The sequence below is a fragment of the Notamacropus eugenii genome, chromosome 2, assembly GCF_028372415.1.
Source record: "Notamacropus eugenii isolate mMacEug1 chromosome 2, mMacEug1.pri_v2, whole genome shotgun sequence".
NCBI classification, from domain to species: domain Eukaryota; kingdom Metazoa; phylum Chordata; class Mammalia; order Diprotodontia; family Macropodidae; genus Notamacropus; species Notamacropus eugenii.
Genome location: NC_092873.1, coordinates 111,934,369 through 111,952,110, shown reverse-complemented (window position 1 = coordinate 111,952,110; position 17,742 = coordinate 111,934,369). Strand labels below are relative to the sequence as shown.

Below are 17,742 nucleotides of genomic sequence, written 5' to 3'. Positions count from 1 at the left end.
GTCTCAGGGTATAGTGAAGTAGCATACTTCCTAGATTTGATATCAAAGGACTTGGCTCAAATCTGGGATCTAATGCTTTTTCCTTGTATGACCTTGGGCAACCTTCCCAAGCCTCAGTTTTCTCATTGGTAAAGTGAGAGGGTTGGCCTACATGACATCTAAGATCCCTTTCAGACCCAAATTTATGATCCTGCTTTAGTTTAGTTTTTTGTTGTTGTTTGAGTAAATGAGTTCTGAAAGATCAGGAGATGTAAAAAAGTCCCCTATCAATGCCTGTTGTCTAACGGAATTCTCCACTGTGTGCTTGGCTTCCCTGTATAAGGCAACTTGAATAGCATTAGACTTATTTTAATTAGAAATGTGATCAGTTATCCCAAATGACTGAGTAGGGAGGAATCCACTTGATAGGTGAGGAGGTGGAGTGGGGGTTGGAGGGTGGTTTGTTTACTGCCAGGAGAGCCTTCCAAGGTACAATAATCAGTGAGCCTCTGAAGCATCTGTCATCTCTGATAATTTCAATAATTGCTTCCTTATTCAGCATCTGGGAAGGCTGGGTAGCCCCTTCTCATAAATAGATTACTTGGAAAAATACAAATCAGCTGGAGAAAGTCTTTTCCAGGGAACCAAAAGCAGAGCCCCCCAGACCTATCACAGAACAGAACAGTTTGTCAGTCTATGCTTCTTCTGCAGTTAATGTGCACCCAACCTGCAGGCTAATGTGCACCCAACCTGCAAGCTAGCGTGCTCAGGGCCAACTCCCAGTATTCTGTTCTCTTCTTAATAGAGTCTTAATTGATATAATAACCCATTTAAGGTAGGTTTTTTTTAGGGGAGGGGGGAGTTTGTCATTTTCAGTATTCATGCCTCCTTTCAAACTTTAATGCTGTAACTTTTCTAACCCAGCCTTTTCATTTAGAATTGAGGTGCTAAATTACACCCAGTGGAACAGGATGCCCTCTGCTCAGGTCCTTCAGTATTAGGTCCTTTGGGGCTGTTTTTCCCATTGGGGCACTTGGCAAGGGGAGCTGCCTTCCTGCACAATTAAGGCTTGGGGGCTTGCTTTCCTCCTCAGTGTACCTGGTGGTGGTGGTCAAAGCAGAGAGAGACTGGGCTTGAGCTTATGGGGAAAACAAATGAACAAGGAAAGGAAATTTAGCCAGAAGTAGAAATTGGAAGATTTATTGGACAATATCATGAAAAGTAAGACTTTTTTCTTCTTTCTTAACCTAAGATGATCTTAAGCTTGTTAATTAGAAAATCATTAAGCCCTCCTCCCTCCCCTTACTCCACAAACCTTTAAAGAAAAAAAGAATGAGTGAATTATGCATCTCAAAAATGTTAGTCTGCCTTACAGCCCCACTGTTTAGTTAATCTGAAGTACCTGTCCCTCCAGAAGGGAGAGGATTTGAAAGATGCAATTTTTTAGCAAGTTCAAGCTTTTATTTTTGCTTTAGGAATCATATCTCAGGCAACCCTCAGGTATATATATGGTGAGGTTTTAGGATCTGCAGATAAAAATGACCTGACATGGCAAAACTTTTAAAAAGATGATGAGGGTGGTGATTACAGTGACCTGTAAACATTTCTTTAGTGCCTATGTTATGCCAAAGGCTATGATTTGTTCAGTCTTTTCAGTCATATCCAATTCTTTGTGACTCTATTTGGATTTTTCTTAGCAAAGATAATGGAGGAGTTCTCAGTTTCCTTCTCTGGCTCATTTTATAGATGGGCCTAAATGACTTTCCCAGGGTCACACAATTAATAAGTGTCTGAGGCCAAATTTGAACTCGTCTTCCTGACTCCAGGTCCAGCACTCTATCCACTGTGCCACCTAGCTGCCTAGGGACTATGCTAGGCCAAGACAAAAACCAGAGTCCCTGCTTTCAAGGCGCTTTCATTCTGTGATGATGACAGCATGTGTATGTATACGCCTGTATAAAATGTATAAAAATTAATGCTGAATAAACTTGGGAGGGAGGTTATTAACACCTGGGGTGTTCTGCAAAAGTTTCATGTAAAAGGTGGTAGTTGAACTGAGATATCAACTAACTAGGTACTCTCAGTAAGTTAGATGTAAGGAAGGAAGACATTGTAGGCATGGGGAACAACTACCCTAAAGGGACAGAGACCAGGTAAGGTCCATAGATGTTGGTCTTGATATAGGGATATCTGTGTGGTAGCTATCTACCACCTATCCAACCCAATGTTTTATTGGACAGAAAAGGAAACTGAGGCTAAGAGAAGGGAAGGGACTTAACTAGCTCACATAGCTAATTAGCAACAAAACAAAACTTGAATCTAGTGAAGAAATAGCACTGGTGGTTTTTTGTAGTCGTTTTTTTTCTGGATCCCAAATAATATTCCATTTTAGGGAGAACAGCAGGGCTTTGTTCTTTTGACTTCCACACTACCCTATTCAGAAAGCCATCTCTTTAGTTGACAATTTAGATGTTTAACTCTTTCTAGGCTTTTCCACATCTGGGGGGTTTCTGTTCTGTAAGGTGGCATAAAGTCTCACCCAGTTGTGAGGGATGATAGCTTTCTTCTCTTAACTTCTAAGTAACTGAGATCTTGGAAACTGGCTTCCAAGACTCTTAAATCATGACTGGTATAGGCAGTGTGAATGTTCTGTGGACCTAATACTGTCACTTTAATTGGCTAGAGGATAGGGTGGGTAACTGAGCAAGTTCATGGGCATTTTTCTGTGGCTCAAACAGAGCACCTCATTTACCCAAAGGGCACTACTGAGAAGTCCCATTCCATGACCAGAGGGTAAGGCCAGCCCGTGAAAGCAGCTCTTCTAAGGTCTCTGTAGAACTAGACCAGAGAATAAATAAGGAAATAGGCTTAGAGAATAACTTATCTTAGGCCATGATGACCCATCTAGTAAATAGTAAAATTGGAACTAGCCCCAGGTTGCCTGATTTATGTGTCTCTGGAATTTTGAGAAGATCTTGGTGGGGGGTGGGGAGAGTATCTGTTTGAAATACTATTCACTTAAAGCTGCGTAGTAGTAAGTGGGTTGCGCTCTTCAAGAATCATTGTAATATCATAAGGAGATTTGGGACTGGCAAGAAATGGCGATAGTGTGGATGTCGTTTTCAAATCAAGGAGCTTTATGATAATGATGGTAAAAAGTATTTATATAACTCTTTAATATTTGCAAATCACTTTAACGTGTACATCATTGGATCCTCACAATGTGAGGCCTGTGCTATTGTTATTATCCCCATTTTACAGAGAAGGAAACTGAAGCTGGGGAGATTAAGTGACTTGGCCAGGGTTACACAGCCAAGTAAGTATCTGAAGAAGGATTTGAACTTAAGTCTTCTTGATTCTAAACCCAACACTGTTTTCCTCCTAGCTGCCATAGTCTTGAAAAGAAAAGTGAATTCAGAGCAATAAAAATAGTCCTAGGGATCCAAAGACAATAGTGACAATCTATTAAAGTCATCCATAGTGAGGATTAGAAGGGTTGGAAAATTCCCAGGGGGCTCTGGGTGTCTGAGAAATTGGGGGGGGGGGTTAGAGTATAGAAGAGGGTCGATGCCCCAGGTACCCTGTTTTTCTGGGCAGTGTTCTCCAAAGCCTCACATGTATCCCCAGTGGCTCATACAGTATCTGGCACATGATTATTGTTTAGTCATTTTAGTCATGTCCAACTCTACATTACCTCATTTGGGGTTTTTTTGGCAAAGATATTGGAGTAGTTTGCTTTTCCTTCTCCAACTCATTTTGCAGGTGAGAAAACTGAGGTAGACTGGACTGAGTGACTTGCCGAGGGTCACAAAACCAGTAAGTTTCTGAGGCTGGATTAAAAAATACTTGTTCACTGATTGATTTCTATTGTAGAGGTGGTAGGTACCATATGAGTCTGGTCATCATCTTGCTGTGGAGAACTGCAAGTCTCTCACTACAGCAAATCATTCCTTGTCTCTGGGATTCCATTTGTTAAAGTAGGGTGGGATTACATGCTATCTAAGGTCCCTTCTTAACTCCAAGGTGCTGAGACTGATAGATACAATATTGACTCAATACAGAAAATGATAATAGACATAGATAGTGGATAATACTAATATGATTAGTGATAGTAAGTGATTAGTGATAGCAACTGTACACAAATAAATACAAAAATTTTGGATGTGTCAGATTTGGAGATTTGGGGAAAGTGGGAAAGTTTATTCGGTAGAATGGTCTCTTTGATATGTGTTCCCTAAGAGAATAAACTAAGATGCAGAAGATTCTCTCCTCTCCCCCCTTTCCTTTCCCATTGGTTTCTTGTGTCCTCAGTTCAGTATTTGAGGCCCTCCATTATCTGACCCCATCCTACCTGTTTCCAACTGTATCTCCCACTGTTCTACTCCCATGTGCTCATCCCTGAGCATGCCCCTCACTTTTCTGCACTATCACCCACCCCCCTACTTTGTTCATGCTGCTCATTCCACCTTGAATGTCCTCTTCCTCTGTTGCTGCCTTTTGAATTCCTTTCCAAATCAACCACTACCTTGTCCCTGGAGCCTTCCCTGGTTGTTTCTCTCCTTCCAACTCATCTTTCCTTTCTTGTGAACACAAAGCACTTTGTTCACATCCCATAGTGATATTGTGTCCTTACACATACTGTAGTCGTTTGCCGTGTGTCTGGCCTCCTTTCCTAGATGATAAGCTTCTTGAGGACATAGACCATATCTTACTCATCTCTGTGTCTTCCCCACAGTGCCTTGTATATAGTGAGTGCTCAATAAATGTTTGACTGCCTCTTTACTGATTCAGTTCAACTGTTGTAGATCTTTGGTCCTTTAAAAACTCAGTGGTGGTGGGAATCAGTCCTCTATTCTGGTCTTTCCTGTTGCTCTCTAACAACTTCTTGGGTTTTTGTTCCTTCTTTCCCCACCTTTTCTTTCAGCTTATATTCCTTACCACCACTCCTGCTCAGCCCAAGCAGCTGACTTCTGAACAGGATGCCATGAATCTCTCTGGCACGTATCTCCATTTTGACTCTGCCACTGGCCACTGGCTTACCTGTGACAAGTGTCCAGCTGGAACCTTTGTGTCTGAGCACTGTACCAACACTACCCTGCGGGTATGCAGCCGCTGCCCCCCTGGGACTTTTACCAGGCACGAGAATGGCATCCAGAAATGCCATAACTGTAGTCAACCTTGCCAACAACCAATGGTTGAGAAATTAGCCTGTACTGCCTTGACTGACCGGGAATGCGCTTGCCCACCTGGCACATTTCAGTCTAATGGTACGTGTGTCCCCCACACGGTTTGTCCCGTGGGTTGGGGTGTACGGAAGAAAGGGACGGAGACTGAAGACGTGCGGTGCAAGCAGTGCCCTTCGGGTACCTTTTCTGATGTGCCTTCTAGTGTGAGGAAATGCAAAACTTACACCAACTGCCTGAGCCAGAACCTGATGGTGGTAAAGCTGGGGACAAAGGAGACAGACAACGTCTGTGGCCCGCTCCCGACTTACCCAGGCACGCTTCCGTCTTTCCCTGACACAGCCATCTTTGCCAGCCCTGAGCAGGTGGAATACCATGAAGTTCCTTCTCCCACTTACATTCCCAAAGGTAACTGCGCCATGACCTTGCTAAATGTGGGTTAGCAGGATGGGTCTGAGCACCAGGGATTCTGGGTAAAGTTGGACTGGCCCCCAAAGTGGTTTCTGTATAATTCACTAGCCCTTCTGTTGAGGGTACTTGGTATATACCCCAAACTCTTATTTCCTTGTAAAGGTAGAGAATTATTCTTAACAACTATAAAATTTGGCTTCTCTTGAACTATCTGTATAGAAGAGTAAGCCAGATTTTAAAAAGTAAATCTATAGATCTCATTTCAGCCAAAATATTCAGGGTTACCTCCTAATAAACCTTTCACTTTAGTTGTTTATGGGAGCAAATTGAACTTAGGATAGTAGACTCATGAATTTAGAACTGAAAGGGATATTGAAGGCCATTTTATTTCAATTCCTTCATTGAAAGATGAGGAAACTGAGGTGCATATAAGTAAAGTGACTTTCCCAGGGCTACACAGCTAGTATTGTCAGAGGCAGATTTGAACCCAGGTCTTTCTGACTCCAAGTGCAACATTCTAATTGTTGACTTTCCATCTTTTTTTTTTCCCCTCTATCCAGTCACCCTCAAGTATACACTTAATCATGGGAACTTTGCCCCTTTCTGTTAAGTGCTAATAAACTTCAAAATTTCTCTCCTACGGGTATTATCTTAAAGTAGTTTCCACTGTAGTTTTATAAATCCTGATAATGTAGCAAAGGTTAAGGGGCTAGAAAATGTAGGAACTGTGGGAGAGAGAAGAAAAGGGAGCACAGGGGCTGAAGTATATCTGTGACCTCAGGTTGGAAATGAAAGAGGCAAGTGAGTCATGCAAGTGATGAGAAAGTCAGAAATCTTGGTATGTGTCCTATTTAATTAACATGGAGTAACTTAACATGTCATGTGAGACATATTATGTCTTCTTCTGTTTAGGATTTTAAGTTTTTTTTAAACTTGCTTTTCAAGTATCCATCCTACAACAAATGATTTTACATTGGAGTTGTGCCTTTATGTCTTTGAAAATTCTAGTAAGTAAAATAGGTACCATGGAGCCCTTCAGAAATATCCAAAACTGAGCAAATTTTTTCAGATGTGCTCTACAGATAGCTTTTTAAAAAAATCCAATCAATTAAATTCAACAAATATTTATTAAACCTACTAGGAGAGGTTCTGCCCCTAATATCTTATCTTTCTCTTGGGTGTGCCCAGGAGTGATGATGATAGAGTCCCAACAGCGTAGATAAGCCCTGACTTTGGACAGTTCCCCAAATAGCCAAGAGCTGATTGTAGAAGAAATCTTAAGCTATGGGTCCTGGAGTGGAGAGAGTCAGATGAGAATTCTGTGTTTAATATTGCCTGTGGCATGCATAACTACCCTCTGTTTCTTGGTTAGGAAATAGGTTTAGCTCTGTTTTTCATCCCAGAGCTGAAATGTTGTGATGGTTGTCCTTCTTCAATTCATTTTACAAATGAGGAAACTGAGGCAAACAGGGTTAAGTGATTTGTCCAGGGTCACACAGCTAGTAAGTGTCTGAGGGTGATATTTGAACTCACGAAGACTGAGTTTTCATGATTCCAGATGCAGTGCTCTATTGACCGTGCCACCTAACTGGCCAGCAAATTGTTCATGAAACTACAAATATATTTACATAGAATCAGTGCTAGTAGGGAGCTCAGGTCCTTTATATTAATCCTGATCAGAAGCCTGAATCTGCCCTTGACAAGTGGTTGTCTAGTTTCTATTTGAAGATCTCTGGTGATGGCCACCTCACTCTTTTTCAGGGTTGCCCAGTGCAGTGCCTTATTTCTGGAGATAGGGCTGCTATTCATTTAGCCTTTTTGAAATGTTTCATCTAATTGATCTGAGAGGTGATGTAGAGTAGGAAGAACACTAGGATTTGGAGTCAGAGAGCTCAGGTTTGAATCTCAGCTCTTCCACTTAATGACCTGTGTGACCTTGGGAAAGTCATTTCATCTCTCTGGGCTACCTTATCTTTAAAATGAGGTATTTGGACCAAATAGTCTCTGAGCTCCTTTTGCTTTCTGCTGTGATCTTCTGCTGCCACATAAGTCATGGCCAGACCTTCCTGCTTTCTCCTTTTCCACTTAGTTTAAATCCAACATTTGACTGCATCGAGGTGCAATCAAACTGTATTTCCTTATTTATTCTTACTAACCCCCTTCCCTGATACCCCCAGTCTCTGTGACAGTGATAGTTTAATTGTAAAGTCTTTTCTTGCCTCTCCCCAAAGCCCAGCTAATGAGGCATTTGGTTCAAATTCAGTCATCTTTCCTATCTGGGCCAAGCTGGGTGGGGGTAGGAGAGAGTAGAGAAGGAAAATCTATCTTCCTCTCTCTCTCCCATTCCTACTCTATCTCCTTTTCTTTCTGTCTCTTTCACTCTCGCTCTCTTCTTCTTGGTCGTTTACCTGTCTGTTTCTCATCTCTCTTTCCCTCCTTTTCCTCCCTCTCTCTTTTGACATCTATGTAAACACATCCATATGTGTTTATATAAATACGTGTATGCCAAATTACTTTCCTTTATTGCAGGTATGAATTCGACAGGATCCAACGCTACTGCTTCTGCCAGACCAAAGGTACACAGTGACAGCCAGGAATCGGCAGCCCCCAAAAATGCCACCTCGGTCAAGGAGAGGGGGGGTGTGAACAAGACCTCCCCAAATCTCCAGGTTGTGAACCACCAGCAAAGTCACCACCACCGGCATATACAGTCGGTCCCAAAGCCGCTGCCCCCCATGGAGGCCACGGGAGGGGAGCGGTCCAGTACGCCCATCAAGGCCCCCAAAAGGGGGTCCCCCAGGCAGAACCTGCACAAACATTTTGATATCAATGAGCACTTGCCTTGGATGATCGTCCTCTTCCTTCTGCTGGTGCTCGTGGTGATTGTGGTGTGCAGCATTCGGAAGAGCTCAAGGACTCTAAAGAAAGGTCCCCGGCAGGATCCCAGTGCCATTGTGGAGAAGGCTGGCCTGAAGAAATCCTTAACCCCCACTCAGAACAGGGAGAAGTGGGTTTACTATTGCAACGGGCATGGTGAGTCCTCTCCATCTCTTTCTGGATCTTTCTCTCCCAAGGTTCTAGAGGGCTTGGAAGAAAGGGAGATGGAGGTGCTGCCAATGGCTGTGTTCTTTAGTTATGTCTTTGCACGTGCTCCTAGACTAATTGTGCTTGTGGGAAAAGAGATCAGTTTTGGTTCCAATGAGTTGAAACGGTAAATATTTCCTTAGCTGTATTAAAACAGAGGCTGCAATAGGAATGTGAGCTGGAAAGGACTTGGAGATCATTTCACCTACACTTTGCATCTTACAATTGATGACACTGAGTCCAAAGAAGTTACTTTAGAATAAATACAAAATCAGAGTAGGAAGAACTCTCAGAGAACATCTAGTCCATCTCGTACCTGAGCAGTGATCTGTTCTAAAATACATGATCATCTAGACACTACAGTTAATGGGGAACTCACCATATGATAAGATAGTCCATTCCACTTTTGGTAATATGCAATTTTAGAGAGTTAGGTGACCCTTGGACTGGTCACATAATTAGTGATAGAACTGGTCTCCAGTGCCCTTTCTGAACTAAACAGGGTGGGGAAACCCCACTTCCATAACTCTATTTGGTTATATCAGAAATTGGGATATCAGTAGTTGGCCTAGTAGCCATTCCTGGTATATGGGGAACAGATTGAGCTTGGACCTTGGGAACCGGAATTTTTAAAGATAAAATTTGGATTATTTGCCACATGTACTCATTGCTTTTGTTCTCTTATTTTGTAAAAATTAATAAACAGAAGTGAAAGTTCTCTTGTCTAGTTCAACCTTTAAAGATGCAATGCCTATTCACTTTGTGTTTATCTGATTGAGGATCCTACATCTGGATCAAAAGTCCAGAGACCTGGGTTCAAATCCTTGGTCTGCTAGATACAAGTTTTATGACCTCGGGCAAGTCATTTATGGGATGGGATTAAATGAGCTCTTAAAGTCCCTTCCAGTTCTGCCAATCATTCTGTAGGATGTTCTTCTACAGCAGAATCCTGGAATGTTAGAATTTGAAGGTCTTTAGAAGTTGTAGGATCATATATCTAGAGCTGAAGGGGCCTTCAAGGCTATCTTAAAGATTATTTTATCAGTGAGGAAACCCAAAGAGAAAGGTTAAGAGGCATTAGGGGGTGCAGTGGATAGAGTGTTGGGCTTGGAATCAAGTAAGACTTCAGTTTAATTTCTGGCTCAGATGCTGTGTTCTGTAACCCGGGACAGGTCACCCCATCTCTCAGCTTCAGTTTCCTTATCTATTAGGTAGGGATACTGGGGGCACCTACCTCAGGATTGTTGGAAGTCTCAAGTGAGATAACATGAAAAGTGCTTTGCAAACTTTAAAGTGTATATGAATGGGCTAAGATACTGATCTATGCCCAGATTCTGCCATATTGCTTTCTAGTTTTCCCAACAATTTTTACCATATATAGTGTATTCTTATTCCCAAATCTTGTCAAATACAAGGTTATTATATTTATTTGCTGCTATAAATTGTATGTCTACTCTGTTTCATTGATTCATCTTTCTATTTCTTACCTAGCATCAGATAGTTTTGGTAATTACTGCCTTATAGTTTAAAATTTGTATCCAGTAATAGCAATATTGTTTGAGCAAGTGAGTCATTTTGACTATAAATGCCCACATTAACTATAAAGGACATATGAAGAAAGACACTATCTGCATCCAGAGAAAGAACTAATAACAAGAAAGGACTAATAAATATACATAATAAATTATGCATGAAATAATTTTACATATATACACACACATACATATATGTATCACACACACATATATCATACGTACACACCCCTGTTTGTGTGTAATGTAGCCATCTCTAGGGCGTGTAGAGGGGAGAGAAGAAAAAAGGAGGGAAGCAATTTACATGATAACTTTGTTGTATATTTAAAAGGAATAACAAGTTGTACATAATAGATTTACAGTTTCATGTGCAAAACAATTAATAAGGTATATATAAATGTACGTATTAAGGGCCTTACTTGTCTGAGGTTGCATACTGCTTTAGTGACAAAGTCAGGACAAAGTTTGGATCTCTTGACCTCCTCCAGCCCAGTGTTAGTAGCAAGTAGCCTAGAAACCTTTGGTCTCATTTGAGTGGAATCACACTCAAGAGTCTGGAATAAGATGTCATGACCAGTGAATTATCAATTTTCTGGGACTTTGCTCATTTCTTTCACTTCCTGGAATCTAGAACTGAAATGGTTCTTAGAGGTCACTTGGTCCAGATCTCTCATTTTACATATGAGGAAACCAAGGTCCAGAGAGGTTTAGTGGTTTGCCTAAGGTCACACAGGTATAAATAGCTTTAGCAAGGACTCAGACTCACTTGCTGAGTCAAAGATCAACCCTCTTTCCACTGTACCACATTACCTCCTCTGTGAGAATTTCATTTTTCTTGTCAGGAAATAACTACCTTTCTGGATCCCAGGACTTCCACATGTTCCTGCCCCCTTTAAGATAAAAAGTTAACTTCTCCAGAGGTAGGGTGGGTCTGAATATTGTTTTCTTTTGCTTCTTTCTTTTTTAACCTGAGCTGAGAGAAAGATGGAAACCTGGCCCAGGCACATTGGCTCCTGGCCCACTGCAGAGCAGATGACTATATACCTGAGTCAGGGAATCTCTCTCCTGGAAATCTGGCCTGGCTGGGAGGTTTCAACTATCACCCAATAGTCCCAGTTGCACACATTGTATCCTGCCCTTGACTCATCGGACTAAAGTCCTTGCCCACCCCCGCATTGTTTCCATGGGGAAGTAAATTTTGAAGGTCTTTTGAGAAGCTTGCTAGTATTATCATCTTGTTATTTGAGTTACCCTAGAATCATTATTGCCTTTTAGAAGTTGTGTTTAACTGATCTGATGCTTTTAGTGTTCTCTTGGGCTCTGTCCCTTTCCAGGCTCTCTTAAACAATTGTTGGATCCCTGAAGAATAAGAGTATAGTTTATAGCTGAACCTTAGTTCAGCACCAAGAAGATAATTTAGTCTAATAATGATTCCACCCATTTTCGTCATGCTTTGTGCAGTAAGTGTACGAAACCTTTGGATGTTTACTGCTTTATTTGATCCTCTGTCAAGGTAATCAGTTAACAAATTAATAAACATAGTTAGGGACTTACTATGAACTGTTCACTGTGCTAAGCCCTGGTGATACAAAAGAAAACAAATGGTTCTTGTCCTCAAGGAGCTTATAACCTAATAGTATATTAGTTGTTGGCTTAGTGGAGTACATTTGTTACAATGTACTAATGTAACTGTACTATGTAATAATACATATTTCTGGTTAAGGAAATGGCAAAATGCTAATATCTTTGCCAAGAAAATCCTATAGACAATACTGGCATCCTGTGGTCTGCAAAGTCACAGAGTCAGACATGACTGAACAACAGGAGCCATGTAACTGTGAAGTAGGTAGGGCAAATGATAGTATTCCTATTTAACAGATATGGAAACTGAGGCTCAGAAGTTAAGGGACTTGCTTGTAATTATACAGCTAATAAGAAGCAGAACCCAAATCTTTTGATTTGAAATCTACTTTTAGAAACTTACATAACTCAGGCAACTAGAAATAACTGCCTCTGTGCTTTTAAAATGGTATGTGTTGCTGAGCAGATGGGAATCTTAGTTGTTGGGGAGACTGAGGCTGGCTGGCACATTTCTTGAGTTTGAGGAGTTCTGAACTGAAGTGAGCTATGCTAATGATATGTCTGCACTAAGTATAACATCCCTGTGATGAGTCCCTGGGATTGGGGAGGGGAGGGGAAAGCAGGGCAGGGCTGCCTTGCCTGGGAAGTAGGATCAGGCCTGTGAGTAGCCCCTGTATTTGCAGCCTGGGAGAGAGGGGGAGACTGAGTCTTTACAAACAAAAAACAACCAACTAACCACAAAAACCCAATCCTTGCCCTAAAAACCAAAACAAAACACCCTGCTATCCCCAACAATAACATTCATTGTTTGGAATTTGAAGGGGAAGGACCAAATTAGCCAAAGCATGATTCAGGACTTGTGTCAATCTAGCTTTTTAGCAATTCTTTCTGTGTGCTAATGTTTAAATTACATTGGCTTTATTTGATGCCAGCATTTCTTTAAATAGTTTATTAACATCCTGCTTCTGGGATCCAATATCAGTTCTTTTGGACTTGTAGATTCTTCTAAAGATATGTGTTTTGCTTTTGCACAATTTTCAAGAAGAAACAAGGAAAATCCTAATGCAGAGAACTCTTCCGTCTGATGGCACTGCCATGTCGGAGACTGGCTGTAGCGACAAGGGTCAGTTGATCTGATCATAACATAACAATCCTGTTTAATAAGAGTGGTCCTTAACCTTTTTCTTTCTAGCCCTTTGACAAAGCAATCCAGTTGTGAGGCAGCAATGATACAGTGGAAAGAACCCTTGACAAGATGTTGGGACATGATTATTCTAGGCCAGGCTCTATTGTTAAGGAGGTGTGAGACCTTGGAAATATTGTTTCTCACTGGACTTCATTTTCCTCCCTTGTTAAAAAAAAGTGACGGTTTAGTTGTACCTTGAAGTTCTCTTTTAGCTCCCAAATATCACTGTTGGGGAATGGGGGTCAGTCTTTTCTTGCTGAGTTGTTCTTTTGGTATTTCAAAGATCAGTTACCCTTGAATCCATCTCACCCTCTTCCTTCCCATCTTAAACGTGTCTATTACCTAAACTTACCTTAATTCTAATGATGAACTACCAAGTCACTCATCCATAAATGGAGAAAGGGAGGTGTCAGGGGTATTTAGTATGACACTGATTTCCTTTCGCTACAGGAGTCAAAGTACTCTTCCTACTTGTTCATATTTAAGAAACAAGTCTAGTCCTGAAAACTAGGAAACTTGCAAACAAGTTCAATGTAATGACATTCCATTTCAAGAAAACAGTTTGAAAATTCTCTTCGGATTTGTTGAAATTCAGCAAGTAAATTCTGGAGTCTACAGGATAATTGCTCCTGCCCTCAGAGAGCTTGTAGTCTCTAATGGGGATAAGTATCCTGAAGAAGTCAATGTAAAAGAAATAAAGGCATGTAAAAGGTACAAAGATGGCATTTTGAACAGTTATCTGTAGTAGTAGTAGTAGTAATGCCATAGTAATAACTTGCTAACATTTATATAGCACTTTCTGTGTGCCAGGCAGGATGCTAAGTGTTTTACAATGATTATCTCATTTGGTCCTCAAAATAATCCTGTGAGGTGAGTATTATTATTATCATCCCCATTTTTATGGGGGAAAAAATAACTGTAGCAGACAGTGGTTAAGTGACCTAACCAAGGTCACACACCTAGTAGGTATCTTAGGATTTGAACTCAGGTCTTCTTGACTCCAGGCCCACTAATATTATTTGTAGATGTATGCATATATGTGTGTGTGTGTGTGTGTGTGTGTGTGTGTGTGTGTGTATACATGTATATGCATGTATTTGGTTGTGGAACACAGCCTCTGACCCCTGCTGACTGTGTGGCCTTAGACAAGTCTCTACCTTTGTTCTGAGAGGAAGAAGTAAGGAAGAAGGACTCGTGGCATCCTGGCCATTTAATAGGAAGATGTAAATAGAAGGTATAAATAATAACTTGCATTTTAAGGCACATTTAACTTTACAAGAACCAGTGATTTACAACAGTCTGCTTAGTATGTCAGGTGGTGTTATCCGATATCATAGACAAGAAAGCTGAACCTCCTCAGAAAAGTCTCGTAACTCGCCCAAAGCTGTGCAGCTGTTACGTATCAGAGAGTGGGATTTGAACCCAGGTCTTGTGATAGCAAATAAATTCAAGCCTCTCCCCACTTCCTTCATGTGTAAAGGGAGAAACAGCTCAGCAGTTTTTAGGGAAACCATGTACTCTTGATTTGGAAAGAGGCATAAGATCCAACCCAGTGGTAAGAGGAAGTTATTTTACGACCTGTCTTGGCACTACTCCCTCTTACTCATTTATTGGCTTCTGTCTTGCTCTATTGGTCATTAAATAATCATTCACTTGTAACTGGGGTGAGGAGGTGAAGGTAAAGAGCGGGAAATCCTCAGGCTTAACACCCTAATAATCCTCCGCTCTACTTCAACTTCAAAAAGGGTCTGAATTTAGCTCCATATTTTGTGGAGGGAAGCAGTTGGTTAGCTCTGTTAGGTGCATGGTAAGCATGTGATAAAGGCTTTTGCATTCATTCATTTCATTCATTCATTCGTTCATTTAATTCATACATTCATTCATGGAGCTAAGAAGGCTTCTTCTGGAAAGCCAGGCTTCTAACTCTCCTGCGTATTTCCCAATCCACTTACATGCGGTGTTTGAAAAAGAATTGTTGAATTTCTTGTCTTGGGAGCCACCTTTGGGGAAGCTTGAGAGAAATGAAGAAAAAGAGAGAATAAGAGATGGGGAAATTTTGCTAATTTGTATTGAGTTACAGATTATCATTTTATTTAGTCTCTGAAGTTTCTGGTCAAGAGTCAGGGTCAGAAGGCTCTCTTGAGGGGATGATGAAAGATATCTTTTTCTGTTTTTCCCCCCAAATGTATAGATTTTTAAGGGCAGCGAATTCATAGTATACAGGTATTTATCTTGTGATAAATCAAATTATATATTATATAGAGAGCCCAGAGGATCTGTTAGACAGTAATATACCTATGGTGTCTAGCATTTCCAGACTTTTCCCATGTTGCACTTTTCCATTGTCCTAGTTTTGGATTTAAGTGCCTTAAGATTCAGGAACTACTGGATGATAGATATAGAGGAGAAAGGACCCCAGAGACCATCAAATCCAACTCTTATTTTACAGATGAGGAAAGTGAGGCCCAAGGTCACTTAGTGGCAGAAATGGCCTTTGAATAGGTCTTCAGATTCCAAAACTGGAATAATCCTATGAACTGGCTGCCATGCAATGTCATCTTACTAATTCTCAGTGTGAATTTGTCATAAAATCATTTCAATAAGAGTCTGATTTTAGAAAAATTAAAGTAAATAGGAAATCTCCTTTCCAAGGATATCTTAAATGGGAATCTCAGTCCCTTTTTTTCTTTTTACTATATGACGCCTTGGGTTACAAATGTCTGAGTATACTGATACAGTTGCTATGCAGGCCGTGTAGAGGACTGTATTCAATTGGCCCGGATTTGTGAAGACATCTGTTGGAGAATTGGTACCTCCCTGTGCAAGCTGGAAATAGGGCAGGAAAAGAGTTACCTTTTATAGAATCATGTGTTGTAATGACATTTGCTGGAATGGCAAGCACAGAATGCCTGATAACCACTTTGATTGTCTAGTTCACTTTGTTTTGGGGCATTTGATTGTATATTGCTGCACAGTGACTTTCATTATACAGTGAACTGCAGTAGATTCCTTTGCAGGCACTGAACTGCAGTGGTAGAGAGTTTTCTCAGTCAATAAAATCATAGATCTAGTCTCCCAAAAAAGTGCTTGTTAGATTAGATTGGTTTAGACCAGTGGTGTCAAACTCAAAGAATTATGGGTACATAAAGGACCCCTGCAGCCACATATTGACTTAGTTTTAAAATGTCATGTTAATTATTTTATTGTATTTTACTTATTTGTCAAATATTTCCCAATTACATTTTAAACTGGCTTGGGTGGTACTCAATTGTTTGAAACCTTTTCAAAATCCAGTGTTTTCCACTATAGCCCAGTACTGTACAAATCATAGGTGTTTAGTCAGTACTTAGAATTAAAGGATTTAAAGCTCTAAGGGACCTTAACAAGACCCTTTATTTTGCAAGTGAACAAAACTGACTCAAATGGTTTAATGACTTGTCCAAGATCAAACTGGTACTAAGCAGAATAAATTAATTTATTTCAATGATCCCCAAGACAGATTTCCTCCCCACCCCCTCATGCAAATTTGCTTTATTTGTCTAAAATAGCAGAGAAGGAATGGGCTAGACAGATTTTTATCTCAGCTTCCTAAGGCAAACTCCTGATACCATTGCTCTTAATGATGATTCAAAGCAGGCTAGCTTATAAACTACTGATCTCTCTTTTGGGTCCCTCCAAATGATAAAAGATGGTCAAGTGTAAATCTCTGGTAATCAAAGATGTCAACAGACCTCAAAAGAGGTCAACAGGGACTGCAAGAAGGTGAATAGACTGGCCTACAATCTCCAGATTGTTGTTAATGTTGAGTTGTTTTTCAGTAATATCTGACTCTTCTGTGACCCCCTTTGGGGTTTTCTTGGCAAAGGTACTAGAGTGGTTTGTCATTTCCTTTTTTAGCTTATTTTACAGATGAGGAAACTGAGGCAAATTTACCCAAGGTCACACAGCTAGTAAGTGTCTGAGGTCAGATTTGAACTCAGGAAGAGTTTTCCTGACTCCAGACCCAGTGCTGTATTCACTGCATCACCTAGCTAACTTCTATCTGACTCAGTTGGAATTTTTTTCTTTGCCTGCTTTTTCTAAAATGAGTGGTAGAGGTTTTGCAATTCGCCAACCAAATCTGCTGTAGAAAATATGGCTCTCCAGAGGATTCTGGAAAGATGGTGGAGTAGATCAGAAAACTGTTGGCTCTCCAAATTTTCTCCTCAAAAAAGACAGGGCATTGCCTCTGAGAAAACTTACAGCAGTGGCAATAAACAAAAGTCAAGGTAAAGCAGTTGTTCTCCTGAAGACAACTTGAGAAGAGCCCCAGGGAATACCCAACTTCCCAAGGCAGAGGTTCAGCCTGAGTGAAGTGCAAACACCTCCAGGCCAACTTTGTGGAATCCACAAATGGGGGTGGGAAGCAAACAATGTGGGGGTTCTGAAAGGCTGCGGTTGGAGAAGATTGAAGAACCTTCCACTGTTGAGGGGACACCAAGCAAAGCTGTGCTGACCAGACTCCTCTGGGCTGGGCTGCCTCTGGGGGAGGGGTAGAAGGAGTCAGCATACACTTGGTGAGTGCAGTAGCAAGAGGCCATGGGGACCCTGCTGGCTGTGGGCACTTGCATGAGAGCAAAGTTTCAGTTTGTTTATGTTGTTTTCATGACAGAGCAGAGGACAGCTGTACTTTGCAGCCACTGGGGAGACTTTAGGGAGCAAGATCATTTTCTGCACAATGTGGCTGGGCACCCTAGCTCTGGTTTAGGGGGGTGGAGAGGAGAGCCCAAATCTGAGCCCCGGAACA

At 41.1% G+C, this 17,742-nt stretch overlaps 1 protein-coding gene across 2 annotated transcripts in view; it reads left to right on the top strand.

Moving 5' to 3' along the window:
- Positions 1 to 17,742, top strand: part of TNFRSF21 (TNF receptor superfamily member 21) — a 113,237-nt gene that overhangs the window by 23,229 nt on the left and 72,266 nt on the right. For both annotated transcript variants that reach the window (XM_072642381.1, XM_072642380.1), the window contains 2 exons: positions 4,904 to 5,570; positions 8,103 to 8,606. In XM_072642381.1, the coding sequence (XP_072498482.1) occupies positions 4,904 to 5,570; positions 8,103 to 8,606 (1,171 nt within the window). The remainder of the gene's footprint in view (positions 1 to 4,903; positions 5,571 to 8,102; positions 8,607 to 17,742) is intronic.